At 41.3% G+C, this 21566-nt stretch overlaps 1 protein-coding gene across 1 annotated transcript in view; it reads right to left on the minus strand.

The window, feature by feature from the left end:
* Positions 1-2411: 2411 nt before the first annotated feature.
* Positions 2412-21566, minus strand: part of apba1a (amyloid beta (A4) precursor protein-binding, family A, member 1a) — a 32435-nt gene continuing 13280 nt past the window's right edge. Inside the window, exons 3-12 of the mRNA XM_041998683.1 lie at positions 7581-7673; positions 7266-7305; positions 6380-6525; positions 5264-5350; positions 4873-5058; positions 4622-4801; positions 3328-3540; positions 2947-3066; positions 2729-2869; positions 2412-2637 (exon numbers count right to left, since the gene is read on the minus strand). Of these exons, the coding sequence (XP_041854617.1) occupies positions 2566-2637; positions 2729-2869; positions 2947-3066; positions 3328-3540; positions 4622-4801; positions 4873-5058; positions 5264-5350; positions 6380-6525; positions 7266-7305; positions 7581-7673 (1278 nt within the window). The 3' untranslated portion in view covers positions 2412-2565. The remainder of the gene's footprint in view (positions 2638-2728; positions 2870-2946; positions 3067-3327; positions 3541-4621; positions 4802-4872; positions 5059-5263; positions 5351-6379; positions 6526-7265; positions 7306-7580; positions 7674-21566) is intronic.

Below are 21566 nucleotides of genomic sequence, written 5' to 3' on the forward strand. Positions count from 1 at the left end.
TGCTGCTGCCAGAGAGGCCATCGGACTACGGTCAGAGGCTGGCAGGCCTAGACGGGGATTGTTAGATGCCAGATTTAAACCAGAAAGTTAAAAAATAACAATCCACCTACTTCTGGAGATGCTGAGGCCTCGAACAACAATAACCTCTTCCATCTGACACTGAAGGTAGCCCAGGAAACAGCTGCGGTGTAGTCGAGCGCTGTTTTAACCTGTTACCGGCGTTAAAAGTAACCCAGCTGGTATCAGTCGGGTACGTACTTCCCTCACTGCGGACATGATGGTGGGGCAGCGATGGTTCGTGATGAACTCTGGATATGAGCAAAACCTGCGCTATGGACCACATCACTGCAGAACATGGCAGCCGTGGGCTCAGGCCACTGTCCATGCTGGGTTTCTGGTTCATGGTGGTCTGCCTTGTGTCTGTAATGTTAGTGGCTGTGCTGAAGGACGAGGCTGGCAGACTCTGTAGTGTGGACATTATCGACTTATTGCATTAGCCAGTATCTGTTCTAAAGTACTGGAGAGAACACACCTGATGAAACTAGAATTCTAAACTAGAATCAGGATATAATGCTAAGAAAAGCCAAATAATGAAAGGAATCCAAGCTTTCCTGTCTTTTATCTGTCCGTCCTTTGCATGTTCTACTCTACAGTCATTTAGCAGACGCTTTTATCCAAAGCGACTTACATTTGAGAGTAAGAACAACACAAGCAAGAATTCAACCAGGAGGGACGTCATCATGAAGTTGTAGTCAGACTGCTGGAGTCCAGGTGGACCAGGGGCTGTCATGGTGTTCTGGAGGCGGTGCTTAACATTTTTTTTCTTTAAGTTTTTTTTGTAGTTTTTCGTAAGTCATTTTGTTTAAATACAAACATCATGATTTCATTAAACAATATCAACTTGGCCATAAGTGCAGCAGCTTCTTCAGTACTTGGTTGAACCAAAGATCTGGACAAATCTTTCTACCTCATTCTGAGTAGAAGAGTTAAGCTAAGTGTGGAAATGCTCCTTAAACAACTGAGTCTTTAGCTTGCTTTTAAAAGTGGATAAGGACTCTGCGGATCGGATGGAGTTTGGTAGATGGTTCCACCACCGGGGAACAACAGAGGAGAAGAGTCTAGCTACTGATGTGGCGCCACCTTGTGGTGGGAGCACTAGGCGTCTTTCACTGGCAGAGCGTAACTGTGGAGAGGGAGTGTAGCTCTGGATTAAGGAGTGGAGGTAGACCGGAGCCGTTTGGGTTATTGTTTTGTAAGCCAGAAGCAGAGCTTTGAATCTGAAGCCAGTGGAGAGCGATTAGCAGCGGAGTGACATGAGCATGTTTGTGAAGAAATGAAGAACTTAGGTGGTGTGACGACTGGAGGGATGACAGACATCTGTGATGTTCTCACACAAGCTTTCTAAATGCTGAGGATCCAAACTGCCATCTTCAGCCATTTTCATTTTTCTCGTTCTCCAGCCCTCAACCCTTGCTCCTTCACATACACATTTCTATTCACCTGGAACATGCGCCCTCCATTGTCATGGCGTGGTACTACATGTAACCTTAAGGGACATCAGGATTTCCCAACAATGAAACATCTCTTTTCTATACAATTAAATGCAGAACTTGCAAATACTTCTGTGGGGTAGACCCGGGTTCCTGTCTGGTCGGGTAGACCTGACAGGATCCGAGATGTTTACTCAGTTCTTCATCTCTTGGGACCATCTTCCTATGTATTAGAGGATCTTGGATACTGGATCTGATGCTCACAGTCCTCGGCCTCTTTCTTTGTGCTTCATGCAGAGCTTCTGGATTCTGGATTTGAGGTGGAACTTCCATACTTGGTGAGCAGCTTTGACGTCTGTGGGCTGAACTTCCTTCTGTGGCTTTTTATCCTAACAGGGTGTCCGAATCAAAGCAGCTGATAGAAACTCGAGTCGGCCCAGTTTCTTTTTAGCCTCGGAGTTAGTTGGATTTGGTTTCTGGACCAGACTCAGAACTCTGAGGGGTTTCCTCAGGATCTGCTGAGTTTCATTAGGAACATGAATAAACTCAAAGAAGAAATAAATGGAATAATTTATTCATATTTTCAACATGAAAGCAGCTGCTTTACTTTCTTCATGCTACAAATAAACAGCTGTTGTTGTTTGTGTTGTTTAGGTAGCGTGAGCATCAGAACTCGGCTTGTTTTGTTCCTCATGCCATCAGATGATGAGTAAACAAGCTGATGGAGGAAACTCCATCAACATGACATGGAAACAGATCAAATGCAGCAGAAAGAAACCAGTTCATACTCAGTCCAGTCGGCTTTCCACATCCTGGTTCTAGTTCCTAGTGAGAACTTTTCTAAGGTAACAGATGATCAAACTGGTTCCTGTGATGAAGATGCGCTCCCCTTTCAGGAGATCAAACAGTGACAGTTTCAACTTCCTAGAAGCTTCAAATCCACGAAGCCTAAACAAGTCCCTCCGTCCAGACAGGTTTTTATATTTCCACAATATGAGAAGCAATAAAACAAAGCAAACAACCACAGCAATCCCGATTCTGGAAGGAGGTTCCAGAAGAATCCAGACTTCTCTGGTTAGATGTAAGCAGGTTGATCCTGAGCGGTCAGCAGGCGGTACATCGCAGCCGGCATCGTCTTCATGTGGATCTGAAAAAGACAGAAAGGTGGTCTTCATGTGGTTCTCTGATGGACTAGAGAAGTTTCCACATGATATTAATGACCAGCAACATCAGCTCACCTCTCCCACAGCGTTGGACAGGATGTGGACGATCTTCTCGTGGGGCATGGCCACCACGCTCTGGCTGCTGATCTCGATGATCCGGTGACCCACTCTGATCCCCCCTCGTTCCGCGATGCCACCGCGCATCAGGCTGCAGACCTGATCCAGGATGGAGGCGTTATTTTAGTCCACAGACACAGCTTTTCTTTAACAGACTGCAAACATGTGTTACCCACAATGCCATTCTGCACACTGAAGCCCAGCTGGTAGCGAAGGTCTGGCCGTTTGATGAGCACAGTTGTCACCGGGGAACACCTCACGATGTTCATCTTGATCCGAGACTGGTTCTTAAGATCCTGGAAGGACAGCAGTTGGTTTCAGAGAAGGTGATACTACTGCACAAACCAGCTGAGGGACCAGCTTAGGAACTGGCTGAGGAACCAGCTGAAGAACCAGTTGATGAACCAGCTGAGGACCCGGCTGAAGAACCAGTTGAGGAACCAGCTGAGGGAACCGGCTGAAGAACCAGCTGAGGAACCTGATCTTTATGTTCTTTATGTTCAGACACATTGGAGGTGAGCATTCAGTTAGCAGAAACAGATCTCATGTGAGGTTACCTTTATGATGCTCTGACAGGTGGTAAGTGGCAGTCCAACCAAACTGGTTCCGTTAATCGACATGATCTGATCTCCTATGTTCAGTCTCCCGGACTTCTCCGCCGGCCCAGCATGCATCATGTTGGCGATGATGACAGTTGGAAGGATGGAGCCCCAACCACTCTCCACGATGACCACACCCAGAATCTCCCCCTTCGCCTTCTCTATCAACACCTGAAATCACAGCAGAAAGAAGGTTTTGCTGCTAGCTGGTCCACGGATTGGCTGCAGGGTTTCCCACATCGACCCGCGCCACAGTTTCCACTCGCGATGCTGTCTCAAGCATAAAATCTGAATATGTTAGGAAATGTCTTTATAAGCTTTATTGATGACTCGCAACCAATTTATATGGATCAACCCATGCGTCACTGATAGATGCACCCACCCTCCCCCTCTCACTGCACAAGGCCTTTAAAAAAACGAAGCAGCAGGATATTCACCGTTCACGGCGAGGGGGTCCAACGGCAGCGCCGTGAGGATGATGACGTGAAACGGTAGCCCGTTTTAATTAGACGGCATATTGTTCGCATATATTTGATATTACTCTTTTCGGTCGGCTGTGAAGTCTGCTGGTTATAAAACAGCCGGATGGAGCAGATCCAGGTCTTCTCAACAACAGCTTCACCTTTTAGGAGCCATGAATGTGTTGAAGGGAAATTATGAAAAGATTCTAAAATACAAATCAGAGCAAGCACCTTCTCCAACCAGGTGGTGGACAGGTGAAAGGATTTATATGCAGGGGCGGGTCTAAAAACGTTTTGATGATGGGGGCAGTCTCAGCAGGTGACTGAAAAACAGCAGATCAGCATGCAGGTGTGTATTTATTATGGCAGCTCAGAAAGTGTGTGTTTGAACCCTCTAACCCGCCCGCTGCACACACTTAACATCCAACCGAAGACAGGCTCCAACCATCACCCAACCACCATGCTCCATTCCATCCCCATACCACCAGAGCCCTGATCTGACCCCATACCACCAGAACCCTGATCCATCACCATACCACCAGAACTAGTCTTTCGGGCAACAGTCTGGAGGTTTATTGTGCTCTTTGCTCCAATTCGTACAACAAAGATCTGGAATCCTGACTGGTCGAATCAGGTTTCTTTGGTGTGATGGTCCATCCCAGATTTCCCTGAGCATTCGTATCGTCTTCAGTCTTTTTGGTTCGTAACAGATGCAGGTTTTAAAAGGTTTCCATAAAAGATAACAACTGCTAATAAGAAACCCCAGAAATGTAAAAATAAATCAAACTTACGTCTTTGCAGTTCTCTGATTTGGAGAAGTGGACGAGGTCATTGTTGTACATGTCCTGATTGGTCATTAGGTCACTGTATTCCTTCTGACTCAGGTCCTCCGGGTTGATGCCATTGGCTCGTAGGAACTCCTGGTAAGCCACGCTGAAGGCCTGTCCGATGGACTGGGCGATCATCTGGGCCTGGATAACATGACCAGCTTCAGTAACAGGAACCTCACGTTGACACCAGATAAACGTGGTGTTGAACTCACATCCTCAGACTCAAACACGTGACAGATCATCTTGTACTGGCGCTTGCTGTCTTGATTTGTGTCTGAAGCCTCCAGGTTCTCCTGAGAGTCCCGTTGAGGCAGCCTTCGGTGGGCCATCAGAACAACTGTGTTCCCAATGTCAGCAATGTAGGAGATGGTTTGCAGAGGGTGGTCCATCATGGTTTCCTTTAAATTGAAGGAGGACCATCCAGACTTAATGTTTTCACACTCTTATATAAAACAAATTTCGATGAAGGTCTGAGATACTGAAACTGCTTGTTTCTGGGATTTCTTGTTATGGTTTAGTACATGTAAAGTAATGAATCCTAAATCTGGGCGTTTCCTGCCCAGAAGCAGTGATATGAGATGGTTTCACTGTGTGAAGGAGTACCTGGGAGTCCGTGTTGAGGACTTTAATTCTCAGGGTGGAGATGAAGAGATCCACCTCCGTCGTGGGCTGAGACTCCCCCTCTAGAACCTGCAAAACCACGTTCACATTAAATTCACATTACTTCAGTACAGACGGACCATAAAACTAAGTTACTGAACATCCACTGATACTTGGTTAATCCCAAACAAAATAAAATGTTCTATTAATGAAAACGTGTGAGTTTTCTGTGGGAAGGAACAACTTTCTGAACGAGTTTTTACTGCAGCAGAGCTGAAATTTTCTTTTACTACAAATACAAATTAAAGTCCTTCCAGACAAACATTCTTTTTCTTATTTTTCCCCATTAACTGTTCCATGATTTCAGCAGGTGTTGTCTGTGAAATGTGCAGGTTTCAGGAATATTTTTTCTCACTAAACCAAATAAAACCAACACCACCATGCTGCTAATACTGCCAAATACATCACCACTACATCGACCATCATCTCAATAAGCCAACCCAGGTCCAGACCACCGGGACCAGACTACCGCTGACGAAACCCAGATCCATCTGTGCAGCTCCATCCGTTCTACTATCATTTATGAATAAGATCCTGAGATAATTAAACCTGTCCGTGGAGACAAAGACCGACCCTTACCGCAAACAGGACCAGCGTCCAGGAACAATGCTGACACCATGTCGACCCATTCATACTGGTCAAACAGGAACCCAACAGCCCATAGCAGCGGTACTCTCCACAGAAACCAGGTCATCGACCTTCCCCAAGTCCTCTGAACACCAGTGGACTGGATGCTCAAACTCCCATGATCCCCTCAGCAGCTGTGTGAGGATATAGGTCTGAGATCATGTGACTCTCAGGTCGTAAATATGTTTTCTTTTAACGGACCTTTTGCTAAGTCCCGCCCTAAACTTTCATTGACCAATAATATGTTAGCAACAGTAACCAAGAAAGGAGCGCCTGGCAAGTTTCACTTCATGAGCAAAATACTGAAGCGCTGCGTGTACAAGACTTGCAAGTCCAAAAAATTCATCCACCTACATACTACCTGGTCCTACATCTGGGTCCTGTCCCCAAACCCACACAACATGGTTACATCTGTTAGTGATGTGTGGTTACCTTGATGCGGCCCACTGCTTCCTGTGCCTGCATCATTCGGGTGGTCTTGGATGGAGTCTTTTCTGACAGCAGCTGAGTAGAGCCCAGATAGCTGGCTGCAAAGATGACCCCGTCTACCAAATCCTCTGGTTCACAGGGTCCTGGAACTGGAGGGACCAGAGCTTCAGGGTTAATAAGTAGAACAAAGTTTACAGGAAACAGTAATCAATGTTATTAATAAATGTAACAATAGATCATCAGTGATCAATAAACATGAGTCTACAGGCTACAAAGGATGGATGATGGATGGATGGATGGATGGATGAAGGATGGATGGATGGATGGGTGAATGGATGGATGGATGGGTGGATGGATGGATGATGGGTGGATGGATGGATGGATGGATGATGGGTGGATGGATTAAGGCTGGATGGATTGATGGATGGATGGATGGATGGGTGGATGGATGGATGGATGGATAGATGGATGATGGATGGGTGGATGGATGGGTGGATGGATGGATAGATGGATGATGGATGGGTGGATGGGTGGATGGATGGATGGATGATAGATGATGGATGGGTGGGTGGATGGATGGATGGATGGATGGGTGGATGGATGGATGATGGATGGGTGATGGATGGATGATGGATGGGTGGATGGATGGGTGGTGGGTGGATGATGGGTGGATGGGTGGATGGATGGATGATGGGTGGATGGGTGGGTGGATGGATGATGGGTGGATGGTAGGATGGATGGATGGATGATGGGTGGATGGATGGGGGGATGGTCTGTCCCGGTTTCCAGCTGACTGATCACCATCTTTATGCTTTAATGATGCAGCAGCTACAGATGGACCTGATCTCTAACGTGTCTTCATGACTCGGAGGAAATCCTCCACACTCACCTTCTACATATGTAGGGAAGGTCGCCAGGCTTCTCCTGGACTAGGAATGAAAACAGAAGGATGTCAGTTTTTTTCTCTAGATAATAGATAATACTTTCTTGTCCTCTTACGCAGAAAAGTGTTCTGCAGCACCGAGTCAATAACCATCACAGACAAGACTGCAGACACACAGAAACAATGAATCTAGAAATATCCATTAAAACATCAACAACAAGAAATAAAAAAAATCCAAATTTCAAAAATGCGTACAACCCCCCCCCCCCCCCCCTTCAAAAATAACGAATATCTTATGAATAAGGTAAATGTGGAACCGACCTTTCTAGAGGAAGGAGAAAGTTCACTGCTTTCATCCTGCAAAAGTCTGCTGGAGGACTCTGCTCCTGGAGGGGAGGGCGGGTTTGAAGGAGACTGCAAGAAGAAAAGGAAGCAACAAGAATTCATCTTCATCCAGCAAAAATCCCAGCAACCATTTTTCGGGGGGGGCTTAGCTGCTATGTATGTATGCTATATCTATTCATACATTCATTTTACATCATTTTACCTCCCAATCTGACAGCTGCTACAGACTGGTTTATAGTGGGATTAAAAGCTGTTACAGACTGGTTTATAGTGGGATTAAAAGCTGTTACAGACTGGTTTATACTGCTATTAAAAGCTGTTACAGACTGGTTTATACTGGGATTAAAAGCTGCTACAGACTGGTTTATACTGGGATTACAAGCTGCTACAGACTGGTTTATACTGCTATTAAAAGCTGTTACAGACTGGTTTATACTGGGATTAAAAGCTGCTACAGACTGGTTTATACTGGGATTAAAAGCTGTTACAGACTGGTTTATACTGGGATTACAAGCTGCTACAGACTGGTTTATACTGGGATTAAAAGCTGCTACAGACTGGTTTATACTGCTATTAAAAGCTGTTACAGACTGGTTTATACTGCGATAAAACTCTGCTACAGACTGGTTTATACTGGGATTAAAAGCTGCTACAGACTGGTTTATATTGGTATTAAAAGCTGCTACAGACTGGTTTATACTGCTATAACAAGCTGCTACAGACTGGTTTATACTGGGATTAAAAGCTGCTACAGACTGGTTTATACTGGGATTAAAAGCTTCTACAGACTGGTTTATACTGGGATTAAAAGCTGCTACAGACTGGTTTATACTGGGATTAAAAGCTGCTACAGACTGGTTTATACTGGGATTAAAAGCTGCTACAGACTGGTTTATACTGGGATTAAAGCTGCTACACACTGGTTTATACTGGGATTAAAAGCTGATACAGACTGGTTTATACTGCTATTAAAAGCTGTTACAGACTGGTTTATACTGGGATTAAAAGCTGCTACTCACTGGTTTATACTGCTATTAAAAGTTGTTACAGACTGGTTTATACTGGGATGAAAGCTGCTACAGACTGGTTTATACTGGGATTTAAAGCTGCTACAGACGGGTTTATACTGGGATTAAAAGCTGTTACAGACTGGTTTGTACTGCTATTAAAAGCTGTTACAGACTGGTTTATACTGGGATTAAAAGCTGCTACAGACTGGTTTATACTGCTATTAAAAGTTGTTACAGACTGGTTTATACTGGGATGAAAGCTGCTACAGACTGGTTTATACTGCTATAAAAAGCTGCTACAGACTGGTGTATACTGGGATTAAAAGCTGTTACAGACTGGTTTATACTGAGATTAAAAGCTGCTACAGACTGGTTTATACTGGGATTTAAAGCTGCTACAGACGGGTTTATACTGGGATTAAAGGCTGTTACAGACTGGTTTATACTGCGATTAAAAGCTGTTACAGACTGGTTTATACTGGGATTAAAAGCTGCTACAGACTGGTTTATACTGGGATTAAAAGCTTCTACAGACTGGTTTATACTGGGATTAAAAGCTGCTACAGACTGGTTTATACTGGGATTAAAAGCTGCTACAGACTGGTTTATACTGGGATTAAAGCTGCTACAGACTGGTTTATACTGGGATTAAAAGCTTCTACAGACTGGTTTATACTGGGATTAAAGCTGCTACAGACTGGTTTATACTGGGATTAAAAGCTGTTACAGACTGGTTTATACTGGGATTAAAAGCTGCTACAGACTGGTTTATACTGGGATTAAAAGCTGCTACAGACTGGTTTATACTGGGATTAAAAGCTGTTACAGACTGGTTTATACTGGGATTAAAAGCTGTTACAGACTGGTTTATACTGGGATTAAAGCTGCTACAGACTGGTTTATACTGGGATTAAAAGCTGCTACAGACTGGTTTATACTGGGATTAAAAGCTGCTACAGACTGGTTTATACTGGGATTAAAAGCTGCTACAGACTGGTTTATACTGGGATTAAAAGCTGCTACAGACTGGTTTATACTGGGATTAAAAGCTGCTACAGACTGGTTTATACTGGGATTAAAAGCTGCTACAGACTGGTTTATACTGGGATTAAAAGCTGCTACAGACTGGTTTATACTGGGATTAAAAGCTGCTTACAGACTGGTTTATACTGGGATTAAAAGCTGCTACAGACTGGTTTATACTGGGATTAAAAGCTGCTACAGACTGGTTTATACTGGGATTAAAAGCTGCTACAGACTGGTTTATACTGGGATTAAAAGCTGCTACAGACTGGTTTATACTGGGATTAAAAGCTGCTACAGACTGGTTTATACTGGGATTAAAAGCTGCTACAGACTGGTTTATACTGGTATTAAAAGCTGTTACAGACTGGTTTATACTGGTATTAAAAGCTGCTACAGACTGGTTTATACTGCGATAAAACTCTGCTACAGACTGGTTTATACTGGGATTACAAGCTGCCACACACTGGTTTATACTGGGATTGAAAGCTGCTACTGACTGGTTCATACTGATATTAAAAGCTGTTACAGACTGGTTTATACTGGGATTAAAAGCTGCTACACACAGGTTTATACTGCAGTAAAACTCTGCTACAGACTGGTTTATACTGGGATTAAAAGCTGCTACAGACTGGTTTATATTGGTATCAAAAGCTGCTACAGACTGGTTTATACTGGGATTAAAACTGTTACAGACAGGTTTATACTGCTTTAAAAGCTGTTACAGACTGGTTTATACTGGGATTAAAAGCCGCTACAGACTGGTTTATACTGTGATTACAAGCTGCCACAGAATGGTTTATACTGGGATTAAAAGCTGCCACAGACTGGTTTTTACTGGGATTAAAAGCCGCTACAGACTGGTTTATACTGGGATTACAAGCTGCTACAGACTGGTTTATACTGGGATTAAAAGCTGCTACAGACTGGTTTATACTGGGATTAAAAGCTGCTACAGACTGGTTTATACTGGGATTAAAAGCTGCTTACAGACTGGTTTATACTGGTATTAAAAGCTGCTACAGACTGGTTTATACTGGGATTAAAAGCTGCTACAGACTGGTTTATACTGGGATTAAAAGCTGCTACAGACTGGTTTATACTGGGATTAAAAGCTGCTACAGACTGGTTTATACTGGGATTAAAAGCTGTTACAGACTGGTTTATACTGGGATTAAAAGCTGCTACAGACTGGTTTATACTGGGATTAAAAGCTGCTACAGACTGGTTTATACTGGGATTAAAAGCTGCTACAGACTGGTTTATACTGGGATTAAAAGCTGCTACAGACTGGTTTATACTGGGATTAAAAGCTGCTACAGACTGGTTTATACTGGGATTAAAAGCTGCTACAGACTGGTTTATACTGGGATTAAAAGCTGCTACAGACTGGTTTATACTGGGATTAAAAGCTGCTACAGACTGGTTTATACTGGGATTAAAAGCTGCTACAGACTGGTTTATACTGGGATTAAAGCTGCTACAGACTGGTTTATACTGGGATTAAAAGCTGCTACAGACTGGTTTATACTGGGATTAAAAGCTGCTACAGACTGGTTTATACTGGGATTAAAAGCTGCTACAGACTGGTTTATACTGGGATTAAAAGCTGTTACAGACTGGTTTATACTGCGATTAAAAGCTGCTACAGACTGGTTTATACTGGGATTAAAAGCTGCTACACACTGGTTCATATTGGTATTAAAAGCTGTTACAGACTGGTTTATACTGGGATTAAAGCTGCTACAGACTGGTTTATACTGGGATTAAAGCTGCTACAGACTGGTTTATACTGGGATTAAAAGCTTCTACAGACTGGTTTATACTGGGATTAAAAGCTGTTACAGACTGGTTTATACTGGGATTAAAAGCTGCTACAGACTGGTTTATACTGGGATTAAAAGCTGCTTACAGACTGGTTTATACTGGGATTAAAAGCTGCTACAGACTGGTTTATACTGGGATTAAAAGCTGCTACAGACTGGTTTATACTGGGATTAAAAGCTGCTACAGACTGGTTTATACTGGGATTAAAAGCTGCTACAGACTGGTTTATACTGGGATTAAAAGCTGCTACAGACTGGTTTATACTGGGATTAAAAGCTGCTACAGACTGGTTTATACTGGGATTAAAAGCTGCTACAGACTGGTTTATACTGGGATTAAAGCTGCTACAGACTGGTTTATACTGGGATTAAAAGCTGCTACAGACTGGTTTATACTGGGATTAAAAGCTGCTACAGACTGGTTTATACTGGGATTAAAAGCTGCTACAGACTGGTTTATACTGGGATTAAAAGCTGCTACAGACTGGTTTATACTGGGATTAAAAGCTGCTACAGACTGGTTTATACTGGGATTAAAAGCTGCTACAGACTGGTTTATACTGGGATTAAAAGCTGTTACAGACTGGTTTATACTGGGATTAAAAGCTGCTACAGACTGGTTTATACTGGGATTAAAAGCTGCTACAGACTGGTTTATACTGGGATTAAAAGCTGCTACAGACTGGTTTATACTGGTATTAAAAGCTGTTACAGACTGGTTTATACTGGGATTAAAGCTGCTACAGACTGGTTTATACTGGGATTAAAAGCTTCTACAGACTGGTTTATACTGGGATTAAAAGCTGCTACAGACTGGTTTATACTGGGATTAAAAGCTGCTACAGACTGGTTTATACTGGGATTAAAAAGCTGCTACAGACTGGTTTATACTGGGATTAAAGCTGCTACAGACTGGTTTATACTGGGATTAAAGCTGCTACAGACTGGTTTATACTGGGATTAAAAGCTGCTTACAGACTGGTTTATACTGGATTAAAAGCTGTTACAGACTGGTTTATACTGGGATTAAAAGCTGCTACAGACTGGTTTATACTGGGATTAAAAGCTGCTACAGACTGGTTTATACTGGGATTAAAAGCTGCTACAGACTGGTTTATACTGGGATTAAAACCTGCTACAGACTGGTTTATACTGGGATTAAAAGCTGCTACACACTGGTTTATACTGGGATTAAAAGCTGCTACAGACTGGTTTATACTGGTATTAAAAGCTGTTACAGACTGGTTTATACTGGTATTAAAAGCTGCTACAGACTGGTTTATACTGGAATTAAAAGCTGCTACAGACTGGTTTATACTGCGATAAAACTCTGCTACAGACTGGTTTATACTGGGATTAAAAGCTGCTACAGACTGGTTTATACTGATATTAAAAGCTGTTACAGACTGGTTTATACTGGGATTAAAAGCTGCTACACACTGGTTTATACTGCAGTAAAACTCTGCTACAGACTGGTTTATACTGGGATTAAAAGCTGCTACAGACTGGTTTATACTGGGATTAAAAGCTGCTACAGACTGGTTTATACTGGGATTAAAAGCTGCTACAGACTGGTTTATACTGGGATTAAAAGCTGCTACAGACTGGTTTATACTGGGATTAAAAGCTGCTACAGACTGGTTTATACTGGGATTAAAAGCTGCTACAGACTGGTTTATACTGGGATTAAAAGCTGCTACAGACTGGTTTATACTGGGATTAAAAGCTGCTACAGACTGGTTTATACTGGGATTAAAAGCTGCTACAGACTGGTTTATACTGGGATTAAAAGCTGCTACAGACTGGTTTATACTGGGATTAAAAGCTGCTACAGACTGGTTTATACTGGGATTAAAAGCTGCTACAGACTGGTTTATACTGGGATTAAAAGCTGCTACAGACTGGTTTATACTGGGATTAAAAGCTGCTACAGACTGGTTTATACTGGGATTAAAAGCTGCTACAGACTGGTTTATACTGGGATTAAAAGCTGCTACAGACTGGTTTATACTGGGATTAAAAGCTGCTACAGACTGGTTTATACTGGATTAAAAGCTGCTACAGACTGGTTTATACTGGGATTAAAAGCTGCTACAGACTGGTTTATACTGGGATTAAAAGCTGCTACAGACTGGTTTATACTGGGATTAAAAGCTGCTACAGACTGGTTTATACTGGGATTAAAAGCTGCTACAGACTGGTTTATACTGGGATTAAAAGCTGCTACAGACTGGTTTATACTGGGATTAAAAGCTGCTACAGACTGGTTTATACTGGGATTAAAAGCTGCTACAGACTGGTTTATACTGGGATTAAAAGCTGCTACAGACTGGTTTATACTGGGATTAAAAGCTGCTACAGACTGGTTTATACTGGGATTAAAGCTGCTACAGACTGGTTTATACTGGGATTAAAAGCTGCTACAGACTGGTTTATACTGGGATTAAAAGCTGCTACAGACTGGTTTATACTGGGATTAAAGCTGCTACAGACTGGTTTATACTGGGATTAAAAGCTGCTACAGACTGGTTTATACTGGGATTAAAAGCTGTTACAGACTGGTTTATACTGGGATTAAAGCTGCTACAGACTGGTTTATACTGGGATTAAAAGCTGCTACAGACTGGTTTATACTGGGATTAAAAGCTGCTACAGACTGGTTTATACTGGGATTAAAAGCTGTTACAGACTGGTTTATACTGGGATTAAAAGCTGCTACAGACTGGTTTATACTGGGATTAAAAGCTGCTACAGACTGGTTTATACTGGGATTAAAAGCTGCTACAGACTGGTTTATACTGGGATTAAAAGCTGCTACAGACTGGTTTATACTGGATTAAAAGCTGCTACAGACTGGTTTATACTGGGATTAAAAGCTGCTACAGACTGGTTTATACTGGGATTAAAAGCTGCTACAGACTGGTTTATACTGGGATTAAAAGCTGCTACAGACTGGTTTATACTGGGATTAAAAGCTGCTACAGACTGGTTTATACTGGGATTAAAAGCTGCTACAGACTGGTTTATACTGGGATTAAAAGCTGTTACAGACTGGTTTATACTGGGATTAAAAGCTGCTACAGACTGGTTTATACTGGGATTAAAAGCTGCTACAGACTGGTTTATACTGGATTAAAAGCTGTTACAGACTGGTTTATACTGGGATTAAAAGCTGCTACAGACTGGTTTATACTGGGATTAAAAGCTGCTACAGACTGGTTTATACTGGGATTAAAAGCTGCTACAGACTGGTTTATACTGGGATTAAAAGCTGCTACAGACTGGTTTATACTGGGATTAAAAGCTGCTACAGACTGGTTTATACTGGGATTAAAAGCTGCTACAGACTGGTTTATACTGGTATTAAAAGCTGTTACAGACTGGTTTATACTGGGATTAAAAGCTGCTACAGACTGGTTTATACTGGGATTAAAAGCTGCTACAGACTGGTTTATACTGGGATTAAAAGCTGCTACAGACTGGTTTATACTGGGATTAAAGCTGCTACAGACTGGTTTATACTGGGATTAAAAGCTGTTACAGACTGGTTTATACTGGGATTAAAAGCTGCTACAGACTGGTTTATACTGGGATTAAAAGCTGCTACAGACTGGTTTATACTGGGATTAAAAGCTGCTACAGACTGGTTTATACTGGGATTAAAAGCTGCTACAGACTGGTTTATACTGGGATTAAAAGCTGCTACAGACTGGTTTATACTGGATTAAAAGCTGCTACAGACTGGTTTATACTGGGATTAAAAGCTGCTACAGACTGGTTTATACTGGGATTAAAAGCTGCTACAGACTGGTTTATACTGGGATTAAAAGCTGCTACAGACTGGTTTATACTGGGATTAAAAGCTGCTACAGACTGGTTTATACTGGGATTAAAAGCTGCTACACGCTGGTTTATACTGGGATTAAAAGCTGCTACAGACTGGTTTATACTGGTATTAAAAGCTGTTACAGACTGGTTTATACTGGGATTAAAAGCTGCTACAGACTGGTTTATACTGGGATTAAAAGCTGCTACAGACTGGTTTATACTGGGATTAAAAGCTGCTACACACTGGTTTATACTGGGATTAAAGCTGCTACAGACTGGTTTATACTGCGATTAAAAGCTGTTACAGACTGGTTTATACTGGGATTAAAAGCTGCTACAGACTGGTTTATACTGCAGTAAAACTCTGCTACAGACTGGTTTATACTGGGATTAAAAGCTGCTACAGACTGGTTTATACTGGTATTAAAAGCTGCTACAGACTGGTTTATACTGGGATTAAAAGCTGTTACAGACTGGTTTATACTGGGATTAAAAGCTTCTACAGACTGGTTTATACTGGGATTAAAGCTGCTACAGACTGGTTTATACTGGGATTAAAAGCTTCTACAGACTGGTTTATACTGGGATTAAAAGCTGCTACAGACTGGTTTATACTGGGATTAAAAGCTGCTACACACTGGTTTATACTGGGATTAAAAGCTTCTACAGACTGGTTTGTATTAGTATTAAAAGCTGTTACAGACTGGTTTATACTGGGATTAAAGCTGCTACAGACTGGTTTATACTGGGATTAAAAGCTTCTACAGACTGGTTTATACTGGGATTAAAAGCTGCTACAGACTGGTTTATACTGGGATTAAAAGCTGCTACAGACTGGTTTATACTGGGATTAAAAGCTGCTACACACTGGTTTATACTTGGTATTAAAAGCTGCTACAGACTGGTTTATACTGGGATTAAAAGCTGCTACAGACTGGTTTATACTGGGATTAAAAGCTGCTACAGACTGGTTTATACTGGGATTAAAAGCTGTTACAGACTGGTTTATACTGGGATTAAAGCTGCTACAGACTGGTTTATACTGGGATTAAAAGCTGCTACAGACTGGTTTATACTGGTATTAAAAGCTGTTACAGACTGGTTTATACTGGGATTAAAAGCTGCTACAGACTGGTTTATACTGGGATTAAAAGCTGCTACAGACTGGTTTATACTGGGATTAAAAGCTGCTACAGACTGGTTTATACTGGGATTAAAAGCTGCTACAGACTGGTTTATACTGGGATTAAAAGCTGCTACAGACTGGTTTATACTGGGATTAAAAGCTGCTACAGACTGGTTTATACTGGGATTAAAAGCTGCTACAGACTGGTTTATACTGGGATTAAAAGCTGCTACAGACTGGTTTATACTGGTATTAAAAGCTGCTACAGACTGGTTTATACTGGGATTAAAAGCTGTTACAGACTGGTTTATACTGGGATTAAAAGCTGCTACAGACTGGTTTATACTGGGATTAAAAGCTGCTACAGACTGGTTTATACTGGGATTAAAAGCTGTTACAGACTGGTTTATACTGGGATTAAAAGCTGCTACAGACTGGTTTATACTGGGATTAAAAGCTGCTACAGACTGGTTTATACTGGGATTAAAAGCTGCTACAGACTGGTTTATACTGGGATTAAAAGCTGCTACAGACTGGTTTATACTGGGATTAAAGCTGCTACAGACTGGTTTATACTGGGATTAAAAGCTGCTACAGACTGGTTTATATTGGTATTAAAAGCTGTTACAGACTGGTTTATACTGGGATTAAAAGCTGCTACAGACTGGTTTATACTGGGATTAAAAGCTTCTACAGACTGGTTTATACTGGGATTAAAAGCTGCTACAGACTGGTTTATACTGGTATTAAAAGCTGTTACAGACTGGTTTATACTGGGATTAAAGCTGCTACAGACTGGTTTATACTGGGATTAAAAGCTGCTACAGACTGGTTTATACTGGGATTAAAAGCTGCTACAGACTGGTTTATACTGGGATTAAAAGCTGCTACAGACTGGTTTATACTGGGATTAAAGCTGCTACAGACTGGTTTATACTGCGATTAAAAGCTGTTACAGACTGGTTTATACTGGGATTAAAAGCTGCTACAGACTGGTTTATACTGCGATTAAAAGCTGTTACAGACTGGTTTATACTGGGATTAAAAGCTGCTACAGACTGGTTTATACTGGGATTAAAAGCTGTTACAGACTGGTTTATACTGGGATTAAAAGCTGCTACACACTGGTTTATACTGGATTAAAAGCTGCTACAGACTGGTTTATACTGGGATTAAAAGCTGCTACAGACTGGTTTATACTGGGATTAAAAGCTGCTACAGACTGGTTTATATTGGTATTAAAAGCTGCTACAGACTGGTTTATACTGGGATTAAAAGCTGTTACAGACTGGTTTATACTGGGATTAAAAGCTGCTACAGACTGGTTTATACTGGGATTAAAAGCTGCTACAGACTGGTTTATACTGGATTTAAAAGCTGTTACAGACTGGTTTATACTGGGATTAAAAGCTGCTACAGACTGGTTTATACTGGGATTAAAAGCTGCTACAGACTGGTTTATACTGGGATTAAAAGCTGCTACAGACTGGTTTATACTGGGATTAAAAGCTGCTACAGACTGGTTTATACTGGGATTAAAAGCTGCTACAGACTGGTTTATACTGGGATTAAAAGCTGCTACAGACTGGTTTATACTGGTATTAAAAGCTGTTACAGACTGGTTTATACTGGTATTAAAAGCTGCTACAGACTGGTTTATACTGGGATTAAAAGCTGCTACAGACTGGTTTATACTGGGATTACAAGCTGCTACACACTGGTTTATACTGGGATTAAAGCTGCTACAGACTGGTTTATACTGGATATTAAAAGCTGCTTACAGACTGGTTTATACTGGGATTAAAAGCTGCTACAGACTGGTTTATACTGGATTAAAAGCTGCTACAGACTGGTTTATACTGGGATTAAAAGCTGCTACAGACTGGTTTATACTGGGATTTAAAGCTGCTACAGACTGGTTTATACTGGGATTAAAAGCTGTTACAGACAGGTTTATACTGCTTTTAAAAGCTGTTACAGACTGGTTTATACTGGGATTAAAAGCTGCTACAGACTGGTTTATACTGTGATTAAAAGCTGCTACAGACTGGTTTATACTGGGATTAAAAGCTGCTACAGACTGGTTTATACTGGGATTAAAAGCTGCTACAGACTGGTTTATACTGGGATTAAAAGCTGCTACAGACTGGTTTATACTGGGATTAAAAGCTGCTACAGACTGGTTTATACTGGGATTAAAAGCTGCTACAGACTGGTTTATACTGGGATTAAAAGCTGCTACAGACTGGTTTATACTGGGATTAAAGCTGCTACAGACTGGTTTATACTGGATTAAAAGCTGCTACAGACTGGTTTATACTGGGATTAAAAGCTGCTACAGACTGGTTTATACTGGGATTAAAAGCTGCTACAGACTGGTTTATACTGGGATTAAAAGCTGCTACAGACTGGTTTATACTGGGATTAAAAGCTGCTACAGACTGGTTTATACTGGGATTAAAAGCTGCTACAGACTGGTTTATACTGGGATTAAAAGCTGCTACAGACTGGTTTATACTGGGATTAAAAGCTGCTACAGACTGGTTTATACTGGGATTAAAAGCTGCTACAGACTGGTTTATACTGGGATTAAAAGCTGCTACAGACTGGTTTATACTGGGATTAAAGCTGCTACAGACTGGTTTATACTGGGATTAAAAGCTTCTACAGACTGGTTTATATTGGTATTAAAAGCTGTTACAGACTGGTTTATACTGGGATTAAAGCTGCTACAGACTGGTTTATACTGGGATTAAAAGCTTCTACAGACTGGTTTATACTGGGATTAAAAGCTGCTACAGACTGGTTTATACTGGGATTAAAAGCTGTTACAGACTGGTTTATACTGGGATTAAAAGCTGCTACACACTGGTTTATACTGGTATTAAAAGCTGCTACAGACTGGTTTATACTGGGATTAAAAGCTGCTACAGACTGGTTTATACTGGGATTAAAAGCTGCTACAGACTGGTTATACTGGGATTAAAAGCTGTTACAGACTGGTTTATACTGGGATTAAAAGCTGCTACAGACTGGTTTATACTGGGATTAAAAGCTGCTACAGACTGGTTTATACTGGGATTAAAAGCTGCTACAGACTGGTTTATACTGGGATTAAAAGCTGCTACAGACTGGTTTATATTGGTATTAAAAGCTGCTACAGACTGGTTTATACTGGGATTAAAAGCTGCTACAGACTGGTTTATACTGGGATTAAAGCTGCTACAGACTGGTTTATACTGGGATTAAAAGCTGCTACAGACTGGTTTATATTGGTATTAAAAGCTGTTACAGACTGGTTTATACTGGGATTAAAGCTGCTACAGACTGGTTTATACTGGGATTAAAAGCTTCTACAGACTGGTTTATACTGGGATTAAAAGCTGTTACAGACTGGTTTATACTGGGATTAAAAGCTGCTACAGACTGGTTTATACTGGGATTAAAAGCTGCTACAGACTGGTTTATACTGGGATTAAAAGCTGCTACAGACTGGTTTATACTGGTATTAAAAGCTGTTACAGACTGGTTTATACTGGGATTAAAAGCTGCTACAGACTGGTTTATACTGGGATTAAAAGCTGCTACAGACTGGTTTATACTGGGATTAAAAGCTGCTACAGACTGGTTTATATTGGTATTAAAAGCTGTTACAGACTGGTTTATACTGGGATTAAAGCTGCTACAGACTGGTTTATACTGGGATTAAAAGCTGCTACAGACTGGTTTATACTGGGATTAAAAGCTGCTACAGACTGGTTTATACTGGGATTAAAAGCTGTTACAGACTGGTTTATACTGGGATTAAAGCTGCTACAGACTGGTTTATACTGGGATTAAAAGCTGTTACAGACTGGTTTATACTGGGATTAAAAGCTGCTACAGACTGGTTTATACTGGCATTAAAAGCTGCTACAGACTGGTTTATACTGGGATTAAAAGCTGCTACAGACTGGTTTATACTGCGATTAAAAGCTGTTACAGACTGGTTTATACTGGGATTAAAAGCTGCTACAGACTGGTTTATACTGCGATTAACAGCTGTTACAGACTGGTTTATACTGGGATTAAAAGCTGCTACAGACTGGTTTATACTGCGATTAAAACTCTGATACAGACTGGTTTATACTGGCATTAAAAGCTGCTACAGACTGGTTTATACTTGGATTAAAAGCTGTTACAGACTGGTTTATACTGGGATTAAAGCTGCTACACACTGGTTTATACTGGGATTAAAAGCTTCTACAGAAATGTTTATACTGGGATTAAAAGCTGTTACAGACTGGTTTATACTGGCATTAAAGCTGCTACAGACTGGTTTATACTGGGATTAAAAGCTGTTACAGACTGGTTTATACTGGGATTAAAAGCTGCTACAGACTGGTTTATACTGGGATTAAAAGGTGCTACAGACTGGTTTATAGTGCGATTAACAGCTGTTACAGACTGGTTTATACTGGGATTAAAAGCTGCTACAGACTGGTTTATACTGCGATTAAAACTCTGATACAGACTGGTTTATACTGGCATTAAAAGCTGCTACAGACTGGTTTATACTTGGATTAAAAGCTGTTACAGACTGGTTTATACTGGGATTAAAGCTGCTACACACTGGTTTATACTGGGATTAAAAGCTTCTACAGAAATGTTTATACTGGGATTAAAAGCTGTTACAGACTGGTTTATACTGGCATTAAAGCTGCTACAGACTGGTTTATACTGGGATTAAAAGCTGCTACAGACTGGTTTATACTGGGATTAAAAGCTGCTACAGACTGGTTTATACTGGGATTAAAAGCTGTTACAGACTGGTTTATACTGGGATTAAAAGCTGCTACAGACTGGTTTATACTGGATTAAAAGCTGCTACAGACTGGTTTATACTGGGATTAAAAGCTGCTACAGACTGGTTTATACTGGGATTAAAAGCTGCTACAGACTGGTTTATACTGGGATTAAAAGCTGCTACAGACTGGTTTATACTGGGATTAAAAGCTGCTACAGACTGGTTTATACTGGGATTAAAAGCTGCTACAGACTGGTTTATACTGGGATTAAAAGCTGCTACAGACTGGTTTATACTGGGATTAAAAGCTGCTACAGACTGGTTTATACTGGGATTAAAAGCTGCTACAGACTGGTTTATACT

The sequence above is a fragment of the Melanotaenia boesemani genome, chromosome 11 (assembly GCF_017639745.1).
Source record: "Melanotaenia boesemani isolate fMelBoe1 chromosome 11, fMelBoe1.pri, whole genome shotgun sequence".
Classification (NCBI taxonomy): Eukaryota; Metazoa; Chordata; class Actinopteri; order Atheriniformes; family Melanotaeniidae; genus Melanotaenia; species Melanotaenia boesemani.